Source organism: Taurulus bubalis (genome assembly GCF_910589615.1).
Source record: "Taurulus bubalis genome assembly, chromosome: 3".
Classification (NCBI taxonomy): domain Eukaryota; kingdom Metazoa; phylum Chordata; class Actinopteri; order Perciformes; family Cottidae; genus Taurulus; species Taurulus bubalis.
Window position 1 is genome coordinate 22,315,901 of NC_136591.1, and position 27,049 is coordinate 22,342,949.

At 41.2% G+C, this 27,049-nt stretch overlaps 1 protein-coding gene across 1 annotated transcript; it reads right to left on the bottom strand.

The window, feature by feature from the left end:
* Nucleotides 1-1,895: 1,895 nt before the first annotated feature.
* syndig1l (synapse differentiation inducing 1-like) lies at nucleotides 1,896-24,807 on the bottom strand (the record flags this gene model as incomplete). Its single annotated transcript, XM_079215371.1, has 3 exons — nucleotides 1,896-2,054; nucleotides 8,338-8,475; nucleotides 24,292-24,807. The coding sequence occupies 3 exons, from the start codon at nucleotides 24,805-24,807 to the stop codon at nucleotides 1,896-1,898; spliced, it is 813 nt and encodes a 270-aa protein (XP_079071497.1).
* Nucleotides 24,808-27,049: the final 2,242 nt, after the last annotated feature.

The following is a 27,049-nucleotide window of genomic DNA, read 5'->3' on the forward strand; positions in this document are numbered from 1 at the left end:
TGCACGGTTATTTTTAAAATGTTCTCTGAGCCGAAGATGTGTTAATGGATTGTTTACTTGCAGGCTTTGACAGCAACCAGCGACGCCAAAAGTGGCTTATTAGTGAAATTAATGTGGTTGTGCTATTTTAAGGCTATGCTCCAGAGAGTACACATTCCTTCGGAAAAAAAAGTCATTATCAGGGAGCTAATTGTGCACCATGAATGTCAGGTATGACTAATGCAGGCCCTGACGTCGCCTCTAGAGGCTCGAGCTAATGGCTGCCTGGGTCCACAACACAACAACAACATCTCTGTAATCAATAATCCCTTCATACAAAGAGAATCTGTGAATTTCAGTAATAATTATTACCTTCTGAAGGAACAAATTGAAGTCTCAATGCTTTATTACTGTGGAATATCCTCTGTTTTAATAGCCGAATTAGGGAATGTGATTTAAAGCATTGCACAAAATATGAGCCTCTTCATAGCCTGATCACTTTTAATTGAGGCTTTTTTTATTATAATCTGACAAAAACAAGTTCTACATCCAATCAATCATGCGTAGCAGTATACTGCTGGCATAGCTAGAGTCATGCAAAGAATAATTGACCACAGATAAATTCAAAGCTGTCCGACTGCAACACTTTGTTTATATGCACAACCCTGGAGGATAGGTAAGGCCTGCCTTTTAATTACATTATTTACCTGATTTATAACTTCCTCGCCCATTGTGATGGCTGATGTTTCATTTCACACTGCCTTTACAGATGCAGCGTTTTTTGGGAGACACTGCATGCCGGTTTCCCCTGAAATTTCGGACCATCTGGCCACCTAGCATACAGCACTTTACTTTAAAGGCTCGACACATGAACATTCCTTAAAGCAAGATCAATCAAGGTGCCTTCAGACAGCAGGGAACACAAAAAGACAAACATAAAAAACAAAGCACATTTGCATGTACGCAGGCAAACCATATCTGGCGTGAACAGATATTGTTAGATTCCAGGGCATGTCTTTGATGGATGGACACCTCCTCTGAGGTAAAATACAGGCCTGAGGCTCCATCGAGAGTCTTGTTATTCATGCCAGTGCATATTGTTCACTGAGACAGAAAACGGCCTCTAATCATGTTTGATCATGTTTTTTTCTCTTGGAGCTTTATTCTTCTTTTTCTAATCAATGGTTCTGTTTCTCTGAAGTTTCTCCAAAAATGAAAGCCCTCCTTTGTCAGGATTGAAGACAATGTTGAGTGTGGTCATCTACTGTGAGGCAGGTAGCCCAGAGACAAATGGCAGCCTTGGTATTTTTGAGTCGATGAGGGCAGCTCACGGTCTAGACAGTCCTGGGTGGCACACTGAGATGATGGGAGATTCACGGAGAGGCTCCAATTTTAACTGCAGCCTAAATGACGACGACATAGAGTTGGTTTAAGAGTGATGTGCATTGATTTCTGACCCTCCACAACCTCTGCTCTTTAATAATTGCTGAAGTGAGCAGCGTTATTGTCTCAGTCGTTCCTCCTCAGTGTGTCTTGAAAGTTAAAAAACAGCCAAAAGAGGATGATGTCAACTGGAGTTAAAGTCAATGGGATGCAGAACTGGACTCCAACATGGAATACATCCATTACTCAAACCCTCTCCCTGTCTCAACAACAACAACACAAAACCCATTCTCTATCCCCAATTCCCCTTCTTCTCACCCTCCAGCTTGACCTCTCTCCAGTCAGTGTGGCTAATCTTGGCTGACTGGGGGCCTGTGGGGAGAGGGAAGCTGGAGAGAAACGAAAGGCGGAGGGAAAGACTGTACATCCTCTGAAAACTTTTCCACGAAGTCTGCAGGAGCAATGCCGATCCCACGAGGCGGTCGTTCTCTACCTGGGCTCCCCGGAGGTGTTTTGGAGGGAAGGTGCGTTTGCTATATGTGTCCTGGTTTAGAAAGGTAGGCGATAAGAGCTACCACCACTCCCACATACACACCGGTGCCTATAGTGATGGAGAGGGCGGCGAGGAACAAAGCACGTCTGGAGGCGATGTTGGCCAGTGGGAAGTCACCTTTGTTCACTGCCTTGGTGGTCTGGGAAGGAGGACATGCAAGAGAAGAAGAAAGTCAGATACAGTTTAGAGGGGGACCTCAGGAGAAAGGGTAACCTATTTTTCAAAAGAACCATAATTACAGAAGCTGTCTATTATTTTTGTGGTTGTCTGTGGAAAATATGCAACTGGAGGGGAGGGGGTGGTGCCCATTGCCCGAGCTGCTCAGCGCAACCCAGGAGGGCTCATCATGCATGACGGGACTAAAAAATGGCAATTAGTGTGAAAATGTCAAGGACTGGAGGTTCTGGTCATATCAGCGGGTGGCTCTGAATCATAAATGACATCTGAGAAAAGCAGATTTATCATAATTAAAGAGAGAAGAAAAAAACACTGACAAAGAACCACAGAGATTCAGCAGCAAAACATCTTTCACAGTCGGACACACACATAATATGGAGAGTACATTTTGACAGTGCTGCTATTGTTTGGAAACTATTATGGAAGATATGGATAATATGTCAACAACTTGTGCTCAAACGTAAAAGATGAACATTGTTATGCCTTTTGAATCATCAAAAAGCAGGTTTGTGTGCTCTTTTGCATGAGACAACAACCCCCATCAGCATGACCGACTTACCAAGTATTTAAGGTTATAGTGCATTTTTTACAACCCCCTATAGGCACATATAGATCCTCTGTGTGGGTTGTTGTATTAACCATTCTGCTTAAATAACAGTTTGTTTTACTCAGACTGACCGCAGTATAAAACAACTTAAATCGTTTAGTGCCGAGTCGGGTCACTACGAGTGTCCCCTTTAACGTTGCATGTCGTTTATTTTAAACAATTGCCAGAACTATTGATCACAGCAGCTTTTAACGATCTCAATACGCTATTCAGAGCGTGAATATAGCGGTAAACAACTGTTTCCAAAGTAAAGATATTAGTAATCTACCTGAGCAGGCAATGAAGCTGCTCTCTCTCTGTGTGTGTTCTCTTCTATGTGCTTTTAGTGCATTTTAGTGTATGTGAGTCCCTCCGTTATACCCCACTGGTTGAATCATTGGACAGTTACAGCTGATAACGCCAACCAACGCCGTTGTCCCTGACACACAGCTCCTCCCACTCCGGTTTCCCTAAGGTTAACACTGTTAACTACAAGCTGTCGGCTCAGCCATCTCCATGTTGAGGGCGTGTGGAGGCTGTAGATATGTTCTGAATGTCCAAACAAGCAACTTTTAAAATAATTTGATACTTAATAACTTAAAGGTGCCCTATGGAGTTTCTCTTGTCAACAGTATTTCAAATATTTAATCCTATTAAAAGGGTTCGATAAAGCATTAAGTCCCAGTTAATGAGTGAGATGGAGGAACTGAGCCGACCTTTATGAGCCAGATAGGACACATCGGCTAAAGTGATGCCTTCAGGGCTCTTGCTGCTTGTATTATTCCATACCAGATATGAGTACTTTGCTTGAAAATAAAACAATCGATAGAGGGTTCTCTTGTTTATCCTGCCCATTGTTCATGTGTTTACACGGCTGCGTTTTCTGAGTGTCTTCCAGCTGTCTTACTATTCCAATGCACTTGCTTGCCATGAGGGAAATGGAAAAAAGAGAGTCTCTGTTTTTGATTTGTTGTTTTCATTCATAAAGCTGAATAGAGTGGAAGAGTTTAAATTGTTACAAAGTCAAAAAAAGCCACTGTACTTCATCCTCCAGTGTCTTCCCTCCTCAACTAATTTCTGAATCACATAATAATCTCAAACTAATGAGATGAGATGGCATCAATGCACAACTATAATGTATTGTACCTATAACACAATACATTGGTCACACTGTTGAGCTGAATGTTTGCCAGAGCACTCTCTGTGTAAAAATGTAGTTTGTGAGTGTGCAAAATGACCTTCGTTACTAATGATAATGGAGCTGATAGTGTGTGGATGTGATGAAGCAGACATCAGACCTCCAACTCGGAGGCCACGGTCATTTCTTGCAAAAAGCAAGCCCCATTCATTTTGGAAGTGGAGCTGGAAAATAAAAGACAAGGTTACGTTTCTTGTTCATGGCTGAGGTTAAGAGGAATTGTGGCTGGTAGTGGAATGCGGTCTGCTGTGATGATTATTTTTTATCTGGCAGTGGTGATGAATAGAAAAATAAACACCAAAGCAAGGCGCTACACAAATCAACATTTGATTTTTGCTCTCAGACTGTGTAGAAGTGGATCAAATGAGGTTTTCTCTGCAGAATGCCTAACCTTGCTCATCGTCACAGAATGAGGACTTTGGAGCCGAGCCACTGCTTTTCCTCATTTAGAGGAGCCAGCTGGTTCAGGTACCTGACCCTGTTGCTCCTTTATTTTTAGCTGTGCTCTGCACGGCCAACTAAAGGGAGAGCCTAAGGTAAATGGAGAGACTAGCAGTTAATATTCAATAGCTCATAAATAGGCTACATGTCAAACTGTTGTTTATTTTTTTCAATTATTATAAATATGTTTTTTGTTTTCATTTTTGTTTCATTTTTTAAATAAATAGTAATATTAACTGATATAATTATTGGACCACAATACTGTATTATTCATATTACTCATAGCCTTAACATTTGCACTACAGTCATACAAACAGAAAAGAGCATCCACTTCAGACAGTGAACCAACTCCCATCCAGACTCCATTTCCCCCCATATGGCTCCGCATGCTTGTTCTTTTTGTCTGTACTTATTGAGCTAGTTAACTCAGTACGACAGATGCAAATTCCAACTGACACAAAGTGTGATGTGTCCTGGGTTTTAATATTAGAATAATAAGACAGCGATGGCACATTTCCCTGCAAAAGAAAAAGCACAAAAAAGGACAGATGCCTTTCCAGCTGTGTAATGGCTACTTACTCCTTTCAAGTGGTTTATGTTTGTTTTAGTTAAATCAGATCTTCATTGTAACGTTGCATGTTGCCCTTTTAGGGTTATCTTTAGGGTATGAAGACATTTATCAAAGATCAGATATGTAGAACTCTATTTATCACTGACAAACTGTCTGAATCTCTCTTGCACTGTAGGCACCAAACACCATGTTCATGGAGCAGCCAGCTTTGCATCTCACAGTCTTTAACCACAGCAGTTTATTACCAAAATAATAAATACATCATAAATAAAAGAAAAAAAAAAGCTAGGTTGTTACATACTGAAAAATTAGGTTGAAGTTAGCTTTCAGACGTTTTGATTATGTATTATGACCCCACATCAAGGTCTCTAGAAAGAGAGAATCCTCAAAAAAGTCTAATGTGACACTGGATAGTTTAATTGTCCGCATCACTGGCAGAAAGCAGAATTAAAGGGCACATGATACTTATGTAATTTCTCCACCAAAAACAGTTATTAATCAATTGCTTTATTCATAATTTTCCACCGAAAATTAATAATGAAATATCAGCATGTTGCTGCTCTTGAGGGTCATGACTCAAAAACACTAAATATAATGATACTATAATGTGGACAAAACAGATGAGTACAGTGTGTGTGTGTGTGTGTGTGTGTGTGTGTGTGTGTGTGTGTGTGTGTGTGTGTGTGTGTGTGTGTGCATGCGCACGCACCTATGCTCTTTCCCTTGTCAGCATCAGCTGTGTAAAATGTGCCGTATATACAGTATGTAGTTTTCCTTGAATCCCCTTGAGAGGAAAATGGTGAGAAGCATAAAGGCTTTATCTCCACAACCTTGACAAAATGATTGAAATGTGGTGTCATAGAAAAGAAGATAACATCACAGACTTTGCTGCACTGAGACTCGCATTGCGACGCGCTCTCGGGAAGTCAATTCAGCACCCATAACATGTTTTTCTTCTCAATAAACGGCCCACAAAGCCACAAATGTCTCTCTTGCTCTCTTCCTCTGTGTCTGTCTTTCCACCTCTTACACAGAGACACGCATACAAATACATGAACTGTTAAAAAATAAAAAATTTGCTCATCAATTTCCATCTGTTGTGATGACTTGTGGGCTGTAAAATAACTTCAGTGGAGCCTTATAAACATTGCGAAAGGAATCCTCAACTCTGCCTCCCCCAGCACAGATGTCTCTGAGCCGAGAGAAATTCATCAGCCTCTCTAAACAAAACACTCACCCTATTAGTGGCAATAATTGAAACTCAATTCTGCTTCTCTATCAAATGCTCCGAGCTAATTCCACCCCCCAGATATTCCCAATATTTTAGTCATTATCAGGTGTGTGTGTGTGTGTGTGTGGGCGATGAACGCTGCGTCCTGAAATAGTAAAGCACTGTTTGCCGTAAAGACATACACAGAATTAAAGATGTAGTCTTTGGCAATATGGGATATGAGGGATAAAGCAGCATATGAATGCAGGTTTATTTTCTTTGCAGATGCCCTCCCTCAAACTCCTCTCCGTGGGAGGTCATGCAGCGGCTCTCTCTGTCTTCACAAGGTCCGACCTTCCATTTAGACAAAAACACTATCGATCTGCCATCCACGGACTCTATTACAGCCGCTAAGCTGTTGCAAATGCCCTCGAAGTAAGTGGCCGAGCTGATGCGTTATCAATTCTAAACCTTTCGTCTCGGCTTAATCTGCCTCCCCCTTGTTTAATCCCATAATGCATCTGCATGCGCTGCCCGACGAAGGCCGAGAGTAGCAATGACAAAAACGGTAAAGTTGGGAAAGGGAGCATTCAACGTTTTTAAGGCTAGATTCAACATCAATGTCGCAGACCTTGCATGCGACGTGATTAGATCCACATATTCTCTCAGATGGGGCATAGTTCACAAGTTCACTGTTAAAACGTACCACATCCTTGTGCTAAATCCTGCAGAATTAATTAATTTAGTTTGGGGGTGGGGAGCGCTCTTTGAACGATTGAATGAAATGGAGACCAGTGAAGTGGGTTATTGAGCTATAAAATGAAGCGACTCCCACTACATCTTTTCCTTGACAGCTCTTCTGGACGCCACCTTCTAAAGGAAGAAGATTGGCAGAAAAGTCATCCATCCCTAAACACAGCCATCACTTCCCCGTAATTACCCAGGAAGAATCAAATTAGCTCCTGACAAGATAATTCACTGACTGCCTTCATCTGCCTCGGACGACTTCCCCCCACCCCTCACTGCGGATAAGTCGGCTAAATGCTCATGCTTTTGATAAGAATTCATCGTCAAAGGCAGGAGAATTCACTGAAAAGCTTCTCTGTCCTTAGTGTGTGCATAATGTGTGTGTTTACATGTGTGTGGGGGCTAGCCGTTGATGGCGCACTTATAAGAAAGAGAATCGAATAGTGACAAACGAGTAGCGATTCCTCGGCTCTTTGGTTGACGCACAGCTTATCAGCGAAGTTGTTTCCCACACAACTGCAAAGAGGAAGGAAATCCAGTTGGTGTCCATTAAGACAACTATTATGTGCAGATTGCCGATGTCGGCTTCAAAACGAACAGTGGTGCCTTGTCACGCCGTGACAGGTCGCACTCTGAGTTCACACTGGCTTGTATCTGTTGTCTCTACAGTTCATAGCAGCATGGCGTTATCTCTCTGTCAAAGTAAATATCTCTGGCAAGTCAATATTGTGTTGTCTATTACCCATTAAGGTATTGAACTTTAAAGCTCTCGTAAGATCTGATATCTAAACCGTAAATAAAGACAGTCAAGGTTAAACAACAGTTCAGAAAGATGCACCGTCTAAAAGTTTCCGAGAGAAAATCCAATGTTGTAAAGTACTTCTCACTTTTAGTGTGTTTTCATGCATTTCCTCCCACAAATACAACAGCTTAACGACAGCTCGAGCACGGCTGTTTACTGTGTCTGAGTGCTCATCGCCTTTAATACGTCGGCACACCTGTAATTGCCTTCATGTTCAATCCTCTTTAAAACACGACCAGTTCAAAGGCTGTCTCTCTTTTTAGTATTCTTATCGCCGCTTCTTTTTTTGGGAGTTTGAAAATAAGAGGCTTGAAAAGTGATTAATACGCTCTTTGGAAAGGTGGCTTTCGGCCTGTTTGCAGAGCATCAAGCAGCCATTACAGATTGGCCTTGATTTATTGATGGGTTGCCTAGTAAAAAGAGGCCTTGCGTTGGCAGTAAGTGTAATTTTTTATGTGTGATAGGCCTTCATCTTTTGGTGACAAAGATGTGGTCACAGAGCTGAGTATGCGCATGTCTGCGTGCATGTCAACAAAGTGTGTGTGTGTGTGGGAGGATGTACCTGCCATATGTTAGACCTCGACAAACAGATACAGTATCATTCAACAACATGTGTGACACACTACAATTTTTGAGGGCGTCGGCATTGCGTTCGTTCGTGTGTGTGTTTGTGTGTCTGTCTGTCCTTACCCCTTGTGAGAAGTAAAACGCTGCAATCCCCAAAGGCCAGAAACAGCACAGCATGGAGAAGATGGCCAGGCCCAGGTGGTCTCGTGGAGGGATGACGATGAAGTTGTCCTCGCTCTCGCTGTCGCTGGAGCAGTCCGTCTGCAGAGAACAACTCAGGTCAAAACGCACATCCGGTTTGTGTCCTGAACTTGAACTAATGAAATGTTCCAATTTATGAGTGGTGATGTAGAAGTGAACAAACAGGCGCGTCCAGCTACTCTCTGACACTGACGTAATTTGACATTTTGGGGAATAGAAGAGTCAATCGATACCTCAGCCATGTCTATACGGTAAATGTAATACTACGCCTAGTAGCCGGTTAGCTTAACTTAGGTTAGCATGAAGACGAAAGGGAACAGCTTGGAAGGCAAAGGAATCTGCTCATCATCTTATTGAATTAAAGGGACAGTTCACCCCAACATCAATAATACATATTTCCCCCCTTATCTGTAGTGCTATTTATGTATATAGATTGTTCTGAGACATTGGCTGTAGAAATGTCTACCTTCTTTCCAATACAATGGGACTATATGGCTCTCGGCTTGTGGTCGAAGTGCCAAAGTAATTGTTGTTCTTGGACCAACGTTTAGCAAAGTCTGTAGATTATCTTGAATAACTGGGTCATAATTCCTGGAAAGAAACATTGCTGTTGAGTTGCTGTTAATTTTCTTGGCACTTTGAGTACCACATTCCAAGTGCCATAAAGTCCCATTATATTTGAGAGAAGTCAGAGACTTCTATGGCCGATATGTCCAAAACTAGGCAACTCAAACCAAAACAGTCAAGACTGAAATAAGTATTTTGTCGTGTTTTTTATTTTGGGGTGAACTTTCCCTTTGAAATTATATTTATGTTGATTGTTTAGTCCTAACAAAAGTGTGAAAATGACAATCACGGTTTCACGAGGAGGTTATGTGCGGAAGTGGCCACCTTAACGGCCAAGAAATAGTCTGGCACATAATCCCCCATAAAAACAGAACGTGTCATATTAACACTTCTGCGTTTATATGGATTAAATAAACAAGATACATTGTGTTCATAACTTGGCTTTCGAGGTGCTGATAGTCTGATGTTGTTAGCATTGGGCAGTGTCCGTCTGGCTTATTTTTTGTCTGCTTCCAATCAGATAACTGGCTACTGGCTGCAGCTTCATTGTTTTAGCATTCAAACTGTGGTCCCAATCTTCTTATCAAGCTCTTGGCAATAAAGGTAATAGGAGTACTTTCCAGAATGCCAAACTATTCATTGACAGCAAACCCTTCATAATTAATTGCAACTTTAGAAAAGATATACATCATTTGGTGGTTTTTGTTCTTCCCTCATGTCATATCTTGTATCTGATATTTGCAGCATCCCTTTGGGTCAATCAGAATCAGTGAACACAAGCTGTAGCACCCTCTGTCAAAAACAGTCAGTGCATCCATTTCCTGTGAAGTTTTGGAAAGGTTTGATCATTGGTCAAGTGCATTTGCTGACAGACATATAGACAAAGGCCAATTTCCTTGTAAAAGATGAACGCTATTCTGTCTCTGTACAGGTAGAGGTGATTTTTGAGTCGACGGAGAAATAATCTGCATTCACTGAGAAAAAGCTATTTTGTGTAATGGGGAAACAAAACATAGACGAGTCACTTGCATTCCGGATCATTTCGTTCCCCGTAATGTCAGAGCTCGTATTCATGGACTTTTTGTGACGGGCCATTAGTTTCTCATTAGTTTTGAGATATGCAGATTCCTACATTTTGGCATCCAAACAACAGATGGCATTAAAGAAGAAGCAGCTACGGTGGATACGGTTGAAGGTACACTTCATTTCAAATGTGAAATAGTTATGAATCAAACACACCTCCTCCCTAAAGCTTTATGGAACTATTTCACGCTCCATGCAAAGTTCCTCACATGAAACTGAAACGCCTTCAGCGAAAAAGAATAGGCGCTCGTACATCTGCATACTGTTTCGGGGGTTCTCAGCCGTGAAGCCACGGCAGAAAAGATCAGGGTGTGTTACAAATGTCAACGTTTTTTTCATGACCACATTTGCCCAAACAACCTTTAATGTACGTACATATATAACATTTATTCTGCCCCACGACAAAGGCAAGACTAAGAAGAGAGATTTATTTTCCAGGCTGCCTGTAATGAAAAGAAATCACAGATTTAGCCTGCGGTTTCTATACAAGCCATTAAGCTGCATCCTTCACACATCATCCTGTTTGAAAGATGAGCCAGCAATAGGGTGGAACATGAGAAATAAATGAAGAAATCAAGGCTAACAGTGTACTGTTGTATAGCAGAAAATGAGCTTCAATGTGAAGCTGAATATTTCATCATATCAGATGGGTGAGGGGGGGAAATGTGACAAAACATGAGGACATTATCAAAAGCTCAATCATCACATTTAAGATGGAAATCTAACAAAGGAAAAGCTCGTCCTTCATTTTCATTTAGCAATCTGACGTCTTATTCTTTTCAGTGGCTTTATAACTCGTAATCCCTTCGTCTGTTTTTCGTTGTTGTTGTGTACCTATCGTTGTGTGTGAATTTGTATTTCAAATCCAAAGATGACAGTGTTTCCTCTTCAACCACAGCTTGGTATATTACCTCGGTAGAAGCCAAGCGTTTTGAGTACACCCAGCTGCAGCCCACCTCGGTGTGCGCTGGCCTCGGGCCTGGACGAGCATAGCCCGCACCAAGCCTGGATGGAGTTGTCGTTTTCTAGTCTAGTCCAGGTGTTGGTGCTGGGAAAAACATTTTGCCTCACTGGCACCGGGCGTGTGTCTCTTTTGCTTCTGAATTTTCAAAGTTAAAAGAAAGCTATCAAATCCACTTTTTGTTACTGATAAACATACTAACAATATAAACATACTTCTGATGCATCATGGTCTCCTTATAGCATTGTATGTTTAAAGTTATGACCACAAAGTCATTGATAATGGCTTTAATTATAAGATTAAGTATGATTCTACTTCATGGTTGGACGCTTTATGTAAAGTAAAAAATATAATTAAAACAATGCAAGACACAACAATAACCACTTAGCCCTTAGATAAACACACATCACATCATAATGCATACAAATATGGAAATTATAATACACCATGCAATTATGAAGAATTATGATACTAAACCATACGAACGTAAGTCTTTATAATGCTATTATTATTATTATTGTTATAAATATGATATACTTAAGTATAGTTAAACATTGCTATAAGCAGATTATAAAGCATAAGTATGCTTATAATGCATTATTGACATTGGCATCATAAGTGTTACCAAATTAGTTATTGTATTTACTGTTAGATTTTCTTTGAGTTGAAGGAAAACAAAAGGCAGCAGGAGGATTTGCTGAATTCTGAGTATTACTTTTATCTTGTTAAATGTAAAGCTACATCTTAGGGAAACCCCTACTGGGAATTGAGGCTGAATAATTTAAATGAACGGCAATGACAAACATGTAATTCTGTTGTGTTTTATGTTCTGTTTGTGAGTTTTATTTCAGTCAGCAGCAGAGTAATGTTATGGTGTTTGCTTTGTATTAAAAGTTATTCTAACTAGGTGAGAGTGTGGGGAGTTAAAATACTTTAAGGGGTGAAAACATTTTCAATTAGTTTTCATAACACGTGGCTCTGGTGTATCATGTTGCCGGATGGATGGTGGGGATTAGTGCGTGGGTGGTGAAAATGTGTGGGGGCCCTGCCCACTAATGGTAGGGAAAAAACAGATGCACATGCTTTCTCTGTTAATAAAAAAAATAGGCATCCTAGAGGACATAACAAGTATAATAAACTCAAAAAAATCGAACGAGCAAGCAAAAACTTCGTAATCCGTCTCTGCAGCCTCAGTCAATGCCTCTCTGTGTTGTCAAGCTGAGAAGCTTATGAATCTGTTAAAAAGCTGTGAACACAGACCCCAGCCGAGATGATCGATATATTCTCATTCTCAAAAAAGAAAAAAAAGGTCATAACAAACGAGCATAATGCGGCCCACATTCTGCATAATGTCATTCTGCGTTCATAGCCTTAAGCAAGTGAAATAGCGCAATCTCTCTTCAGAGCGAGCCCTGCCCTGCTCGGTGCCTCAGAGCTTACTGACAATATCTACGCAGCCTTCTGGCTGTTTGGAGAATGAAACCATACATCATCTAGGGATACAAGCTGTTTGGTTAGCTTAGGCTATCAGGGAACAGGGCGAGAGAGGCGGAGGAAGAAAGTCAAGCGAGTGAACAATGAGGTCGGCTGGAGTCTGTGCAGACCGGCACGCGGGACATCACAGGAAGCCAACATGCAGGCCTGTCTGGATGGAGAGGAAGGTCATAAATCATGAAACTTTCAAACAGCTGCAGATAAAAAACAGGCCACCAATCCCTCTGCAAAGTTGTCCCATGGAACATTACATATGTAGCATTATCTTTTATTTTTCCTCAAATCACACACTCTCAAGAGTGCAAACTAGCACACAGGACAGACTGACAGACTTTGGATTTACCGAGAAGCCGTTTGATTTGAAGTAAACAGAATTGTGTTTACCCATTCCCTACCTGACTTTTAATAAGCGTGTGTGTGTGTGTGTGTGTGTGTGTGTGTGTGTGTGTGTGTGTGTGTGGTTAACAGTTGTATGTGCCCAAACGTCCTAATGACTATGCATGCCGGTGCTGCTCGCTGCTCAGATATGTCTTGTGGGGTGTAAACCCTGTCGACATGTGGCAACAGGCTGACAGGTAATGAAGAACTAATGGATGGTTTCACCACTCAGCCATGACAGCAAAACCAAGAGGAGGGCTTGTATAATTTATTTGTTGTCAAATTGCATCCAACAGCATACAGGAAATGTGCCCCTGTCCACTTCTGCTTTTTACCCTCTGCTCTCCGTTCTCCCCGGAGATTTGTCTTTGTACCTTTTTATTCTTTTGTCCCGATGTCAAGTGAATGTTTCGCACCTCACCACCTGAGTGACAGGCAGGTAATCATAGGAAGACGGCGTCGGGGCGAACATGAATTTTAATGTCGGGGTTGAGCCACTCCACTGTTTAAGAAGCGTCTCGCGGGCGTCCCGTTTATTTGATGTTGTTTTTATTTGCGTTGTTTATGTATCCAGACTAAGCACAGCGAGAGTGTTCATGATTTACTTACGACAGTGAAATAGATAAATACATATTGTCTTTGTGCACATAATGTGACAGCAAGTAGACCCAGTGAATCTGGCTGGATATTATACTACATTTACTACCACATATTTAGACTCTTTTAGTAAACGAACCCTGTCAGCATTATTTTTCTGTGGCCATTTCAAATAAATACATACAAATTAAACAGTTTTCTTAATGTGTCACTTTGTTATGCTTTTGAAGCCAGATTTACGTTCCGAGAGCTGAGTCCTTAAATTACATGCCACAGGCCTCTATTAGGAATTTCCCCTTGCCATGCTATGCAATAACAACATAGTCAGTGAGTTGAAAAACAACTGTACAATAAAAAAATAAAAAATGTGCTTGTCTGAATGTATAAGAGGACAAAGCAAACTGCACACCACAAACACACTTGACGGAAGACACTGAATCAAATTACAGCACCCTCAGAAATTAATATTGTCTTTTCAACCATTTCATGAAGCAAAAACCAGCGCTTGAGATTACATGAATGAATTGCTTTACTGTGCAGCCACACAAAGGTAGAGGTCTGGATGCTGAAAGAAACCACTTTACAGCCCAAAGGGAATTCAATTACTTGGCTGAATGCATAAGCAAAGTTAATGAGCGAATGCCATTAAAGATGCAATACGGCACAGAAATTGGCATTTTCAGCACATTTACAATCCCAATAGAGGAGAAGTACACACTGGGAAATCACACAAACTATAAGCCCAATGTCATCTCATGGCTGCAACAGTGTGATGTGTCCATTAGTAAAAGCATGCCATTTAAAAAGGGAGCAGGCACACATCATTAGGATTGCTGCCCTTTTAATAGTCCCATCTTATTTAATTAAATTTCGACAAAAGACGGTGCATGTTCGCTTTGCATAAGTGTCATCTGCAGGTCATCTGGCCTCCCTGTCTGTCTGTCACAGTTCTAGCCAAGGCAATATTCAGTCCCCTCCCCCCATTGCATCCTAATGCAGCTTCAGTGGAACATACACTCTGTACCCACGATCAAGCGATCCAGATGGTCATGTTAAGTTATTTCAGGGTATAGGAGCCCCGAACCCCAGCTGTGACTATAGGGTTTTGTCTTAAGGGATTTGTATTTTATCAGACGTGATTGAGTGCTACGAAAGAGGGGCGGCTGGTAAAAAGAAATACAAGCTTTACCGCACGCTTAATAGGAACCCTGTGATTTACACAGTGCCTGGATTCAGCAGCCCTATGAAGCCCACCGCACTCAGACACCTCAGAGGGACACTCGCGGAGTGTGTGATCACAGCAATAAAAGCCTCGTCATGATGCAGTCCTCTCAAACGTGTATTTCAGTCGTCGGAGGGGGGTTGGTGAATGTGCTACCTGTGGTGAATTAATGAACAAAATATTTGTTATTTCTCTCTCGCCGCTGGCCTCTTGTTGACACGTGTGCAATTCAGGAGCGTGTAATGAGGCTACAACACAGGAACGCCGCTCATCACGCTTGGCATTCCCGTCGGTGTCTGTAAACAAGTTGAAATGAACGAGCGAAAATGTGTTGTTGATGAAATCAGGGATTACATCTGACGAAAATCACAAGTAGTTCTTGACCTATCAAACCAGAATACCTCCTGTATATGCCATGTTTAATTAGAAATGGTTGATCGGGCCTATATGAGGTATTAAGGGGACATTTGTCTGGCCTGGGACCTTTCTTGCATGTGCCTATCCTACCCTCATCTCCTATCACCTCTCTACTGTGTATCTCCTATAAACACATAAAATGCCCCAGAAGCAAAATAAAAAAAGCGTTGAAATAATTATGTTTTTATGTCAATAAAAAAAAGGGTTAAGCTCTTATAGCCCACAGTCCACACTGAACACATCAATAGTGTTTCATCAAACAGGAGCACTTTATGTACGAATGAAAGAAACTCACACATCACCCGAAAGCTGCAGATGGGACTGGATTAAACAATCTAAATATCAGCTCTAAGACTGTAACTCCACACAACAAACACCAGATCCAAAGATTTTGGCCACAGTAGAACTAAAAACCTTATGTCAAGATAAATGTCACCTTGAGTTTAAAATCATTGGAGTGAAGCAGCTAGCGTCTATAATTTAGATGGCGATCGATGAGCCCGTGCATGTAGCCATTTAATACGCTGTATTACATATTCACACCCAATGAGAAGGTGACCTGCCGGAGTTATGCAGAGAGTGGCTATAAAGCTGAAAAGCAATCAATTGTAACAGATAACTGATTATACATACATAAAAAAGAAAAGAAAAAGCCTTTTCTCCCCCAAGTTTCTTTTTGAATAAAATGGCTAAATCAAACAGACTGAGGGACAATCATTATGCGACTGTCCCCTCAAACTGCTCAGATTAATAACAAGTAATCGTCCACGAAGGGCTGAGATTACTCAAAACCCGTTGCATTACAGAAGCCTTTCTCTCGTTTTTTACTTTTTAATACTCTGAGCTGCCATTCGGGCGAGGATTAAGGAAGCGCCCATGAAGTTTGGCAAGAGAGACGATGCTGTGCTACTTTTGTTTTTTATTTTCAGGAACTATATTCGACACCAAGAATGGGAAGAATTTTTCTTTTCAGCTGTTTCAAACATAACTCTCACATATTATCTCTTTTTCCTGAACAGCCCAGCTATTCACACTAGCGTTCAATACGTTACAAATTTTTAAACATATGCGGCTGCTAAGTGCTATGTGTTATAGGAAAGAGAAGAAAGAAACCAGGGTTTGAGAACCCGTCTCTTTTAACTATCGCTGTCACTTTCGACGTGAACAATCAAGTGCAACATGATGAATGTCTTCCAGGAGCGAGTGTCAGAAACTATGCGCCATTATCCCCAAATTTAAACAAAATCACATCTTCCCACTCTCTATGATGGTCTGCTTTTCTCCCCATTTACAAGTGTGGCTATTAACTCCTATTAACTCTTCTGCTTTCTGATGAGGTCGGACAACGAATCTGATGAACTAGTTCTGATAGATTACACCCCGGCCTTGTGCGGTTGATTTTATTATGTAGGACAGTAATTCTTTCTCAGTGTAGGGACCAGAGTAACATGGCTTTCTATTTGTTTGCTTCACACTATGGAAAACATATGAGAAAAAAATGTTATTACATTAAGCTTTTATCCAAAGCATCTGACATTCTGTTTCTACTATAGACACAGGAACAGGGAGCAATTCGGGGTAAATTGTCTTGCTCAAGGACACATCGACATGGACTAGCGGAGCCAGGGCTTGAACCACCGAAATTTTGGTTGAAAGACGGACATGCTAGCCACTGGGCCACTGTCACAGTTTTTATAATAGTGTTTGAGCATGTTGAGGAAAGAGGGATGAAATATCGATGGCCAAAGTGCAAAACCTCCTGTCTGCAAAATGATTCAGAAAAAGCGGTATTTTGTATTATGTATTGAGTATCCTCAACAAATAACATTATGCTAGAAAACAACATTTTGTTTTACTATTCTCAAAAAAAAAATTCAGATAAGAGGTTTTGCTCTTCGTCCATTGATATGCTTAAATTTCAGATTTTATTGAATACTTCATTACTGGATGACCGGTACAGATGCAGATAGTTACTTGATTTCGTTATGTGAGCAGGTGTGACAATGTGTGTATTAAAAGTGGAACGGGGCCCAGATTCTTGTGCTGCTAACTCCCACTCACTCTGGGAAGGTTATAGACAGGAGACAATCAATCAACCTGCACCAATCACTATAATTGTGACACAAATCACCTCACAAGTTTCCCACCTGAGAACATTGCCAACTGTGGTCCACGGTTAAAGAACGGCCGCCGGCGTTTAATCCAAAGTCTCTTTATTGATGGGCGATTGCTTTTTCCCCGCAACATTTTGTTTCATATAGTGAATATTGTGTACTAAATTATCCGTCTCTGATCTTTAAACTGTCAGACACCCCTGTGCACCTATTTTAAAATTGTCATATCATATCTTAAATGATGTTTTCAAAACTCATGTTTTCTTTGAGTTTGAGCATTCAAGGTCTGAGGGAGGGAGTGAACGATGTTGGTCATTCAAATGGTGATATATGCTGTGTAAACTTTCATAATTTTCCTCTGCACAATGCCCCAGCAACAATGTTGAAGCAAACCATCTAAAGTTTTCTTCAATGATTATTTCTTTTCTGAATAATTTTAATCCTCATTCTCAAAAATCAGAGACGTCATGGGCAGAAAGGAGTCTGTGTTTGAATCTCTCTGTTTTTTATTTTTTATTAGTTGAACTGTGAGATTTGACTAGTAAGCTATTTGAAAAGGCAGGTGCAGACAGTGTCATTTAACTTTTGACTCTTATCTTGCCCCAAGCGGAAATGGAAAGGTAGAAAATAATGTCATTTTGTCTGGAATTTTCACAACAATTCAACGTCTAAGATTTGCTATGACAAAATAAAACGTTTGAGATGCCTGACTGGATGGTTGACTATTCAGCTGACATAACAGTATGGAGTAAAACCACAAAATGTACATGTGAAATGTTGGGATTTTAATCACCCAATGTAAAACCTGTGATTTATGGGATCTGGAAATAAGAATAAGGGACCTATTTCTTCCTGGTACATTTAAAAGTACAATTAAGTGACATTCTCGGTCAGAGAGAATGTCACAATTTCCTTCACTTTTCTGGAGCCACGATGCGCAGCCTATAATTTATGTAGCTCAAAGAGAGACACGCCAAACCATGAGATAAATATCACCGGTTAGCAGAGGTTGTGATGGTAAAATATAGTGTTGTAATGTTGTGGGTTTTTAGAGCCTAAATTGAACTTTAAATAACCCTCAGGGAGATGAGGCACCAAATGGCCAGAGGCTGTGGAAAAATACTGGGGTCAGAGGCCGGTTGACATTTGTTCACCTATTATATTGGGGGGCGGGGGGGTCATAAACAGATCAGGATTTGACTTCTCTGGCTGTGACTAGGTAACTTATCTGTGTTCAAAGACTAATGGATAAACAGTCTTGCACATACCAGGACTCTGTGTTTTATGGTACTTAGGAGGCGGGACCCTGATTGTGTTATAAGTGGGGTGATGAATGTAGCTCCATTGAAATTTGTGTCACAACTGTTTGAGCAGTTGCTGCAGACTTTTTCCTCTTGCAAGAATAAACGGACTTAAGACAACTTTGATTCAGAGAAATAATTCCTTCTTTAACAGATCGACAGGGAAAATCTTCCATTACAAGGTGAGCAAGCTTTACAATCCAACGGGCGGACTCGCTCACCGCTGAATTGAAATGATCCAAGAGATCGATTTGTCATTGACTGCTTAATGACAAATGGGACATCTACAAAGGATTATATGACATGGGCTCATATTGGGTGCTGGACCCTTCAAGAAGGGAACAATGTGTGTGCACTGAACTGCAGCATGACTACATTGTAGATTTAATGAAGGCGAAAGCTCAAGTCCCTTCAGATTTAGTGAGAACGGATAAGCCCTCTAATCAAACCTGCTCTGATTTAAAAGGCTGCACAGGTGAGGCAGAGGGCAGTTGGAGATGTATTTATTTAAAAACCCATATATTTGATTTCACGCCCACGAGGCATTAGCACTCCAATGCTGATGGCAAAAAAAAAAAAGGGTTTCTCAATCAGAAATTCTGAGCAGCGGCCATTTTTATTGAAATGTGGAGTGGCACGACTTTCACATGCTCAAATTATTATGTGAACATGAAATGGACTGATAAATGCAAATTTAAATCACTGGAGTTGGTGTAACAGATGGCAGGCAAATATAAATGGCGAGTTTTATCCCCAGCTCAAGTGCGATTTCTTATGCGGGTGAAAATACATGTTTCCATTTTAGTGGGCCGAATACATGACTTCAAGATCAAAGCAGTGTCCTAGTATTTATTCCGCTGTAGCCATTACATGCGTTTCCATCCATTAGTTACCTCTCAACACAATAGTTTAAATTGTCAGTGTCAGAGTTTGCTGTTCCAGTAATCCAGAGAACAGAATATCTGGTTATTTTAAAGAGGAAGCATATTCAGGTATACGTCCAGTAGACTATTTGATGGGGGATGCCAGACCTGGTTCCCACAATTACCCCTTTCCATCCCGTAGTAGGAGAGGGAGTGCAGTGACAGAGGTTTTGTTTGTTGTTAAATTTAGTCTACAGTCTGCCTGACATTTGACTGACGTGTGTGTGAGATAGTAGCATCCACCAAATAAAGCACCTACTGTGATCACGCAAGACTCGCCGGATCGCATCTCAGATGAGAAATCCTTCTTTTTAGACTTCAAGTTTCCTTATGTGTCTGGTGTCTGGAGCAATCGGTGTCCTGTGAGGAGCTATCGGCAGAGTATGTGTGTCTCCCAAGTGACTTCGTCAAGAGTTTGATTGACAGATGGTGTATCCAATCACCTGCCAAGTCTTATTAGAAAGTGCTTGCCCTTTTCCAATGGGTGGCTTCTCAGATGGTTCTGTGGAACAAACCATCCAGCTCAAAACCTAAATCAAATCATTTCAAATGGAAATCCAGGACTTGTAATAGAGACGTATTAAGCATTACCACCAGTAACCAAAAAACCGAAATCTTAAAGATTATAGTTTTAAAAAGAGTAGTTACAAACAAATACAATTCATGATATTGCAAACCCAACCATTACTGAGGATCTACCAGCACTATTCACAGGGATGAGTGGTTTAAACTGATTAAACCGTCTTATTTTCTCTGGAACTCTGCTGTTAGATGTACTACCTTGCAGAAGATCTACCACCTGACACGGATGTGCCCACTGACGAGCCTGGAGCAACAGTATGGTTTCTTTTTGGGACCTGATCTCACGTGCCGGGGAGAGGAGGAGACAGAGGGGGGTCCACTTGGCAGACCTCCAGTGCCCATTGTACACTTGTTAGGGCTGGATCTGATAAAAGGAGACAGATTGGGTTGTCTGGGTTTTCCGGCACACAGGGCCTTTTACGTGGAAGGACGTTAGCCCTGTGTTAGGCTTGTCGGCCTCTGAAGGCAAAATTCTCTTGGCTTTAATCTCCTACGCGGAGGGCAGACGGCATGACTGCGACCTCGCAGCTGAGAGCGATGCAGCGCCTTGCTGAGGTCTCTTCAGCAGGGCCCGCTGCTCATCATCACCGGGCCCTCTGCTTATTGGATATTCTGCCTAATAACTGCACTGCTCTTTTCCAATATTCCGCTCAAACTGAATAAATGCAAGTTAATGAAAAAGGAGGGAAAGTGGTGTTACCTGAGGATATACAAACACATCTTTTACTGTATGATTTTAAAAAGTAATAAAGGGAATTGTTATGTGGAGATGTAAGCCAAAAAAAAGGTTCTTGACAAAGGGAAAACATTTGTTGAAACACTTTCAGTGACTCTTACAGAGGGTTGATAATTGGATGTTTTTTTGTTTTTTTGCATAAAAGGTTTTCTGTATGCAGCTCGTACGGAACTGCAAAAGTGAGAACGAGAGGTTCAAATCATAGGAGGATTGCACATTTCTCAAGTGATACCATTAAAATCTCAGTTGTTTCTTATAATGCACCTTCAAGTTTGAAAACAAAAACAAATTTAAATCTCCTGGATGAAATTTCTCTACTTTACTGATTCCTCCCAGAGGCAATCTGTAAAGTGTTTCGATAATTGGATAATGTGTGCTGTGTTTAATAAACCCATTTACAAATAAAATGCTCCTTCTCCTTTTTCCTATTTCTTTTTTTATGATTAGTTCGAAAAACAGCAGGCATTTAATACCTGCATGTTACAGAGAAAGTAGAACGAGCACATCTTGTATTGCCTGTAGTTAATGACCTTTAATGAATTGGTGAGGATTTAAAGCTTATTATTTTACACAGTTTCCCGTGTTGTGTGCAACACCTGGACAGTGGCATTCCTCAGTCTGTGCAATCTTCTAATACTTCCTGCTGCAGGTAATCCTTCTACTACAGCAGGTTATTGAACTGTGTATGTGCTGCATATGTTTGATGCAGGAAAAATTTGCTCATCTCAAAGAAAGCTACATCAGGTGAATCAGCTTTTCTGGCTTTGCCACTATTTTCATCTCATCTCGTTAAAAAGTGCTGACGATAACTTTTCAGATAACGAGTAATATGCATTTGAAATGGTTTTATCGCTCCACAATGCAGGATTATGATGATTAACGATTGGACCCGAACTCTTTTGGGTGCTGAACAGTTTGGAGCTGAATCAGGCAAAAGCCATCACACCCCACTGATTCCTTCATTACATCAATATGACTCACTAAGGATGAGCTGCGTGTACAGCGAAACAGACAAGATAAATGGGGAATTTTAAAACTTGGAAGACACAGTCGGCATGCGGAATGTGAAAAAGGTGCATTGGTTACATCCCTGAAAGACGTCCCTGTAGGCTAAATTTAGTGATCAATTTCACACAGTTTATTTAAAAGGCAATACATATTTGAACCGCTGACCCTCGTCTTACAACTGTCTCTCAACCACATAATTTTTTTGTGTGGCATTCCTATAATAAGAGCAACTGTTGCCTTCCCATGTGATTGCTCTTGAGCTGTTAGGTTTTATTAAGGTTACGCGGTCACCTTAATAAAAGAAGAGAAAAAACACAAGAAATATGGCTGGGCAACAACCATCTTTTCCTAAAAAAAAATGCTCCAACCACTGATTTAGATATACAAAATCGCTGTGTTACTACGGAGAACTGAACAGTTTAGATTTTACCAGAAAATTGCCTGGATATAAAAGCATCATGTTCAATCCTTTTGTCACATTCACAACCTTCTTCATAGGAAGCCTCTACCTAAATATTTTTTCTTCTCCCTCATGAAGAGGAAAAGAAGATTGGATTATTTTTCCGCTCTGTTGTGCTTCAGAGTTTTCAAGTGACGGTTTTCTTTACGAGATGAATCTGAACCCAGTTATCTGAAACACTGCGCATGAGCTACAATGGTGAATGTACGCCATTGTAGTTCACAATAGTTCGGATTAAAAACAAGCATCAAAATTAATGCAAACCTTGACATTTAGCTGTCACCCGATGTCCTTTATTTAAAAGCACAAATAGTAATATTGGTGGGGCTTTTTTCTGTTTTTGTGTTGTGCACGTTCCATCGTGTGGGCAACACAATACACATTATCCCTGCCTCACACGTCAAGCTGTCCTGCTGAACACTTGGTGGCAGTGATGTGCAAAGCATAGGCAGCGAAGAGCAACACTGCAAACTACAGTGGCGAACATGCATGTAAATATTGCACAACTTTAGATAGTCAGAAAATCTTTATTCATCTTTATTAATGCCTCCAACATGTTTGTTAGAGTTCGAGGACACAGAGGTTTGTAAACATAACCTTTGTTTGTTTACAGGAAAACTCCACAGAGCTCCTTTTGGCTGATTAATATTTTTTTAATTTTCTCTCCATGTCTTCGCTATACCCGGCCCTCTTATCTGCGGTGTCAAGGGGTCTGCCGGGACGCTACATAATAAGTCCCACTGTGTATTTTTCTTTTTTGCATCTCGACACTGGCTGAGGGGACTGATGATGCTGTTTTTTTTGTACGTGCTTGTTCATATATGAACAGGGAGCGTGTGGGAATGTATGAACAATATGGTAATGTGTGCACTTAACCTTTGAACTGCCAAGAGGAGCCTCCAGTTGGTGCATTATTGCGCGCAACATTATTCTTTCTTACTCTAATCTGTTCTCCTTTTTGCGTGCATCCACCTACGTTTACTGGTGTGAGAGAGAGAGAGAGAGAGAGAGAGAGAGAGCGCGTGCACACCGGAAGGAACTTCATCGCATCAGAAAATGCATTTATTTAGTATATATAAATGTATTTGCTTTTTGACATCTGCCCAACAATGTATTTCTTTCTCTCTAGGAAGTTAGTGAAGAACCGTGTTTTCTTTTCTTTATTCATGATGTGGAATGTGCCGTCTCTCTGCAGAGCCCCCGAGCTCTATGTAACCGTGTCACGTTGCATTTTAGCAGCTACATGTTCATCACAGCGAGTCAGGTTCATTCTAGCAGACTCGCGGGTGAGTGGCGGTCAGTTCATTAGTGTCTAGCAGGACACTGTTCGTACTCAATACCCTATATGCCGCCAGTCCAATCGCTTAAATCCTTTAGAGTGCTTTGTGCTATTGGCCACGCCGGTTGAGGGTGAAAACTACTGTATTGCTGTAGTACTGTCACACTTTATAACCCCGGGTGAGGCCGGCACGGGTGATTTATTACTATCTGACGGTAAATTTTACCAGAGTTGGGAATCGAGGCCAAGGTCAGTGGATCAAGTGGGATTTGTGATCAGTAAAATGTCAGTCTGATCCAGGCGTCGAGCCGAATCGTGTGATGATACAAGTGTGCAAATACCACAGGGTTACGGGCTCGCTCGCTCGCAATTAATACAGTACAAGCCAGCGCCTGGACACCTGGATGGATGAATACATCAACCTGTTATGGAACGTTAGGAACACAAAGTTTCTCACTGACTCCCAGAGAAATGAACATCATCTTCCATCAAGTATCTTACTAAGCTAAAACTAAAACATTATGTCTGGATCTCTTTGGAGATAATGCTGAGCATCCTCGATGGTCTGCACACTGCCTTGGATGATGGCGCAAGCATAAAACTCAAGGCTAAGTGCAACATACTCTTATTTTCAATGACCTCGTTTTAAAATGAATAACACTGTAAAAAATTCTATTCACAGCTTTGAAAGAAATCCATTCTAGTCAAACGGTTGGTTTCTTTCATTATTCCACTCATGCGTTTCCTCTCTTACCTCATACTCCACGTACTCCTCCTCCTCCACCTCGTAAGAAACCGTTTGGATCTTGACATGCTCGCCGTCCTCCAGCAGCTTCGCCTGGGGATCCTCGGTGGCGGGTGTGTCCGCCCCCGCCGTGTTGGACGCCTCCTTGTCTTTCTTCTCCGTGAACGTGGTCTCGCAGCACTCGCTTTTGTATTCCTTTGCCTTGATGCTGCCGCTGTCCTCCTTGTACAGGATGAAGTTGGGCCTGTAGAACGCCTCGACCGCCAGGTGGAGCGAGGTGGCGTCCAAAAGCTGCTGAGATTTGATCTTCCCGTTGGTATTGTAACTACCTCCGCTCATTACGTTGCCGTTGTTCACCTTTCCTCCTCCTCCCTCTCTTCCTCCTCCCTCTCCTCCACCTCCAGCAAAGTAATTCATAATGTTTTCCTGGTACTGGTTATTAGGGAAGTCGCCCCCATAGCCATTGACCATGTGCTTACTGTTTTTGTCCAACAGCGGGTTCTGGAGCTCACTGAGATTCTCCATGGCAACGATGGTCAAAGGGTGAGCGGGTGTTTGCTGCTCGGCACCGATGGCACTCGTAAGGAGACGGGAAGGAGGCGGGTAGAAGAGGACAGGATGTGCTCCTCAATGGCGTGCGTCGATGTCAGGAAAGATGTTAATGGCGTTCAGCATTCAGCACTCAGATCTAGAGACAGAGACCGGGAGATTTTCTTTTTAGATTCATTATTTAAAAAAATGGAAGGATGATTTTATTTGACATCTACCAGCAGGTAACAGTTTGCCAAACACTTGCTCGTATTTGTTCAAAGTTCACCCGTCGTTCCCTCGGCAGCGACAACTTTTACAGCGTCCCGCCTGTCAAGAGCTGCACCCTGCAGATGATTCCATTAAGTTTAATTTGCTTCCTCGCTCTAAACACAAAGTCAGACTTCACACACAGACACACACACCTACACACACCTACACACACACACACACACACACACACACACACACACACACACACACACACACACACACACACACACACACACACACACACACACTCATACTGTATCGCGGTGCCAGCAGCAATACATCAACGCGCTCCCATCTACTACAGTATAATCTGATTATTATTTCTCATTACGTGTCGTCAAGGTGTCATCAGCCTGATCGGGAATCAGTTGAGTTCTCCGACACCTAAAGTAGAACACTGTTGTAGTTTATATCATATGTGAACATATGAGAGAAGTAAAACAAAAAGAAGAAAGATTGGAAATTAGCATCAATAACACAGGCGGCCCCTCGGCATATTATTTGTATGTTTGTATTGTAATCAGTTATGAGGGTGAGTTTACTGAGAATCTGCCTCATTTAAAAGCATCTAATGGTGATAAAGATGTGAAACACTTAATTCTAATTGATAATTGACTTGAAATTGACAATAAAAATGTTCAAGGAGGGAAATTTAGACCACACAAGTTCAGATTAATGTTTTTTTTATAACGTATTTAAGTGCTATAATAAAATTAAACATTCAGTAGTTGTGAGTAGACAATTTGTTTTGTTCATGGGAACATTATCTAGTGTGTGGAATCTTTTTTTCTCCGTCTTTTAGACAATTATTAACCTGAAGGAATATATGATTTGTGATAATGTTCCCGACCAAGATCTACTCTGAAGTCTGATGTGTGTTGTTATGAACTTGTCTTCAAGTCAGGACAACTGAGACTCATTGAGTTTGTTCTATTGTTTACCGAAGTAACGACTGACGAGAAGTACACGTTTTGCACACAGAAGAAGTGAATCATTACCGGTGGCTGATAGACTCAACGTCTTTATGGCCGCTATGCTTCGATACATTTCCCCTTTCTAAAATAATATGAGCAAAAAATAATTTCTGGCTGTATGCCACAAAGAGGTTAGGGCCATAAATAATCTCAAATTGCTCATGAATGTAAACCAAAGAAGCACAACCATACAAATAGACGGTCACAGCCTTTAGTAGTGGTATAAATAAGCCCCCATTGATCAGTCTTTGTGATACTGATGCCAATTGTTAATATTGTCTCTAGGTGTCTCTAACAGAGGACACCCTGTGCTCCGATCAAGGACTCGCCACCTGATTCATCGTTTTAGATCACATCTACATTTAGTTATCACAAGAATCAAAACTAAATTAAAAACGTACCTCTCTGGCTTTCTCCAGGTTGCAAAAAAGAACCCAGAGTTCTCTGCTTCTTAGCTGGCACCCTTAACCTTTGTCTGATTAATCTGCGTTTAAAACATAAATGCCCAAAGCAGATTATGTCTTTGGGGTCCTGATCCCAATCGCACACGTCTGGTTTACGACACTATTTCCAAATGGTTAAAGAGAAGATATTTCCAATCGAAGACGACAAGATTACACGTAATGCGAAATAGCATTGTGGTGATGGGATATGGATAATAGCTTGTTGGTGCACAGGTTAACAACTTGTACATTAATAATTGTGTGGACAGTCATATTTTTTTCCTCCATTTATCCCTTGGTTAATCATGTTCCAAAACCGCTGCTGTTTCATATCTGGCAAACATATATATTCATCTTTATTTTTGATTAACCTTTAAATTCTGTGTCATACATTAATTTTAAAACAGACATCCAGTATACACAGCTTTCAACGAGAGGTGCAGGACAAGTAATGAAAACATCAAGATCTCCTCCTTATTTCAAATTCTTAAGCTCCATATTACATGATGTTGTGGAACAGTACTCAGAGTAGTCTCCCATCGGACAGAA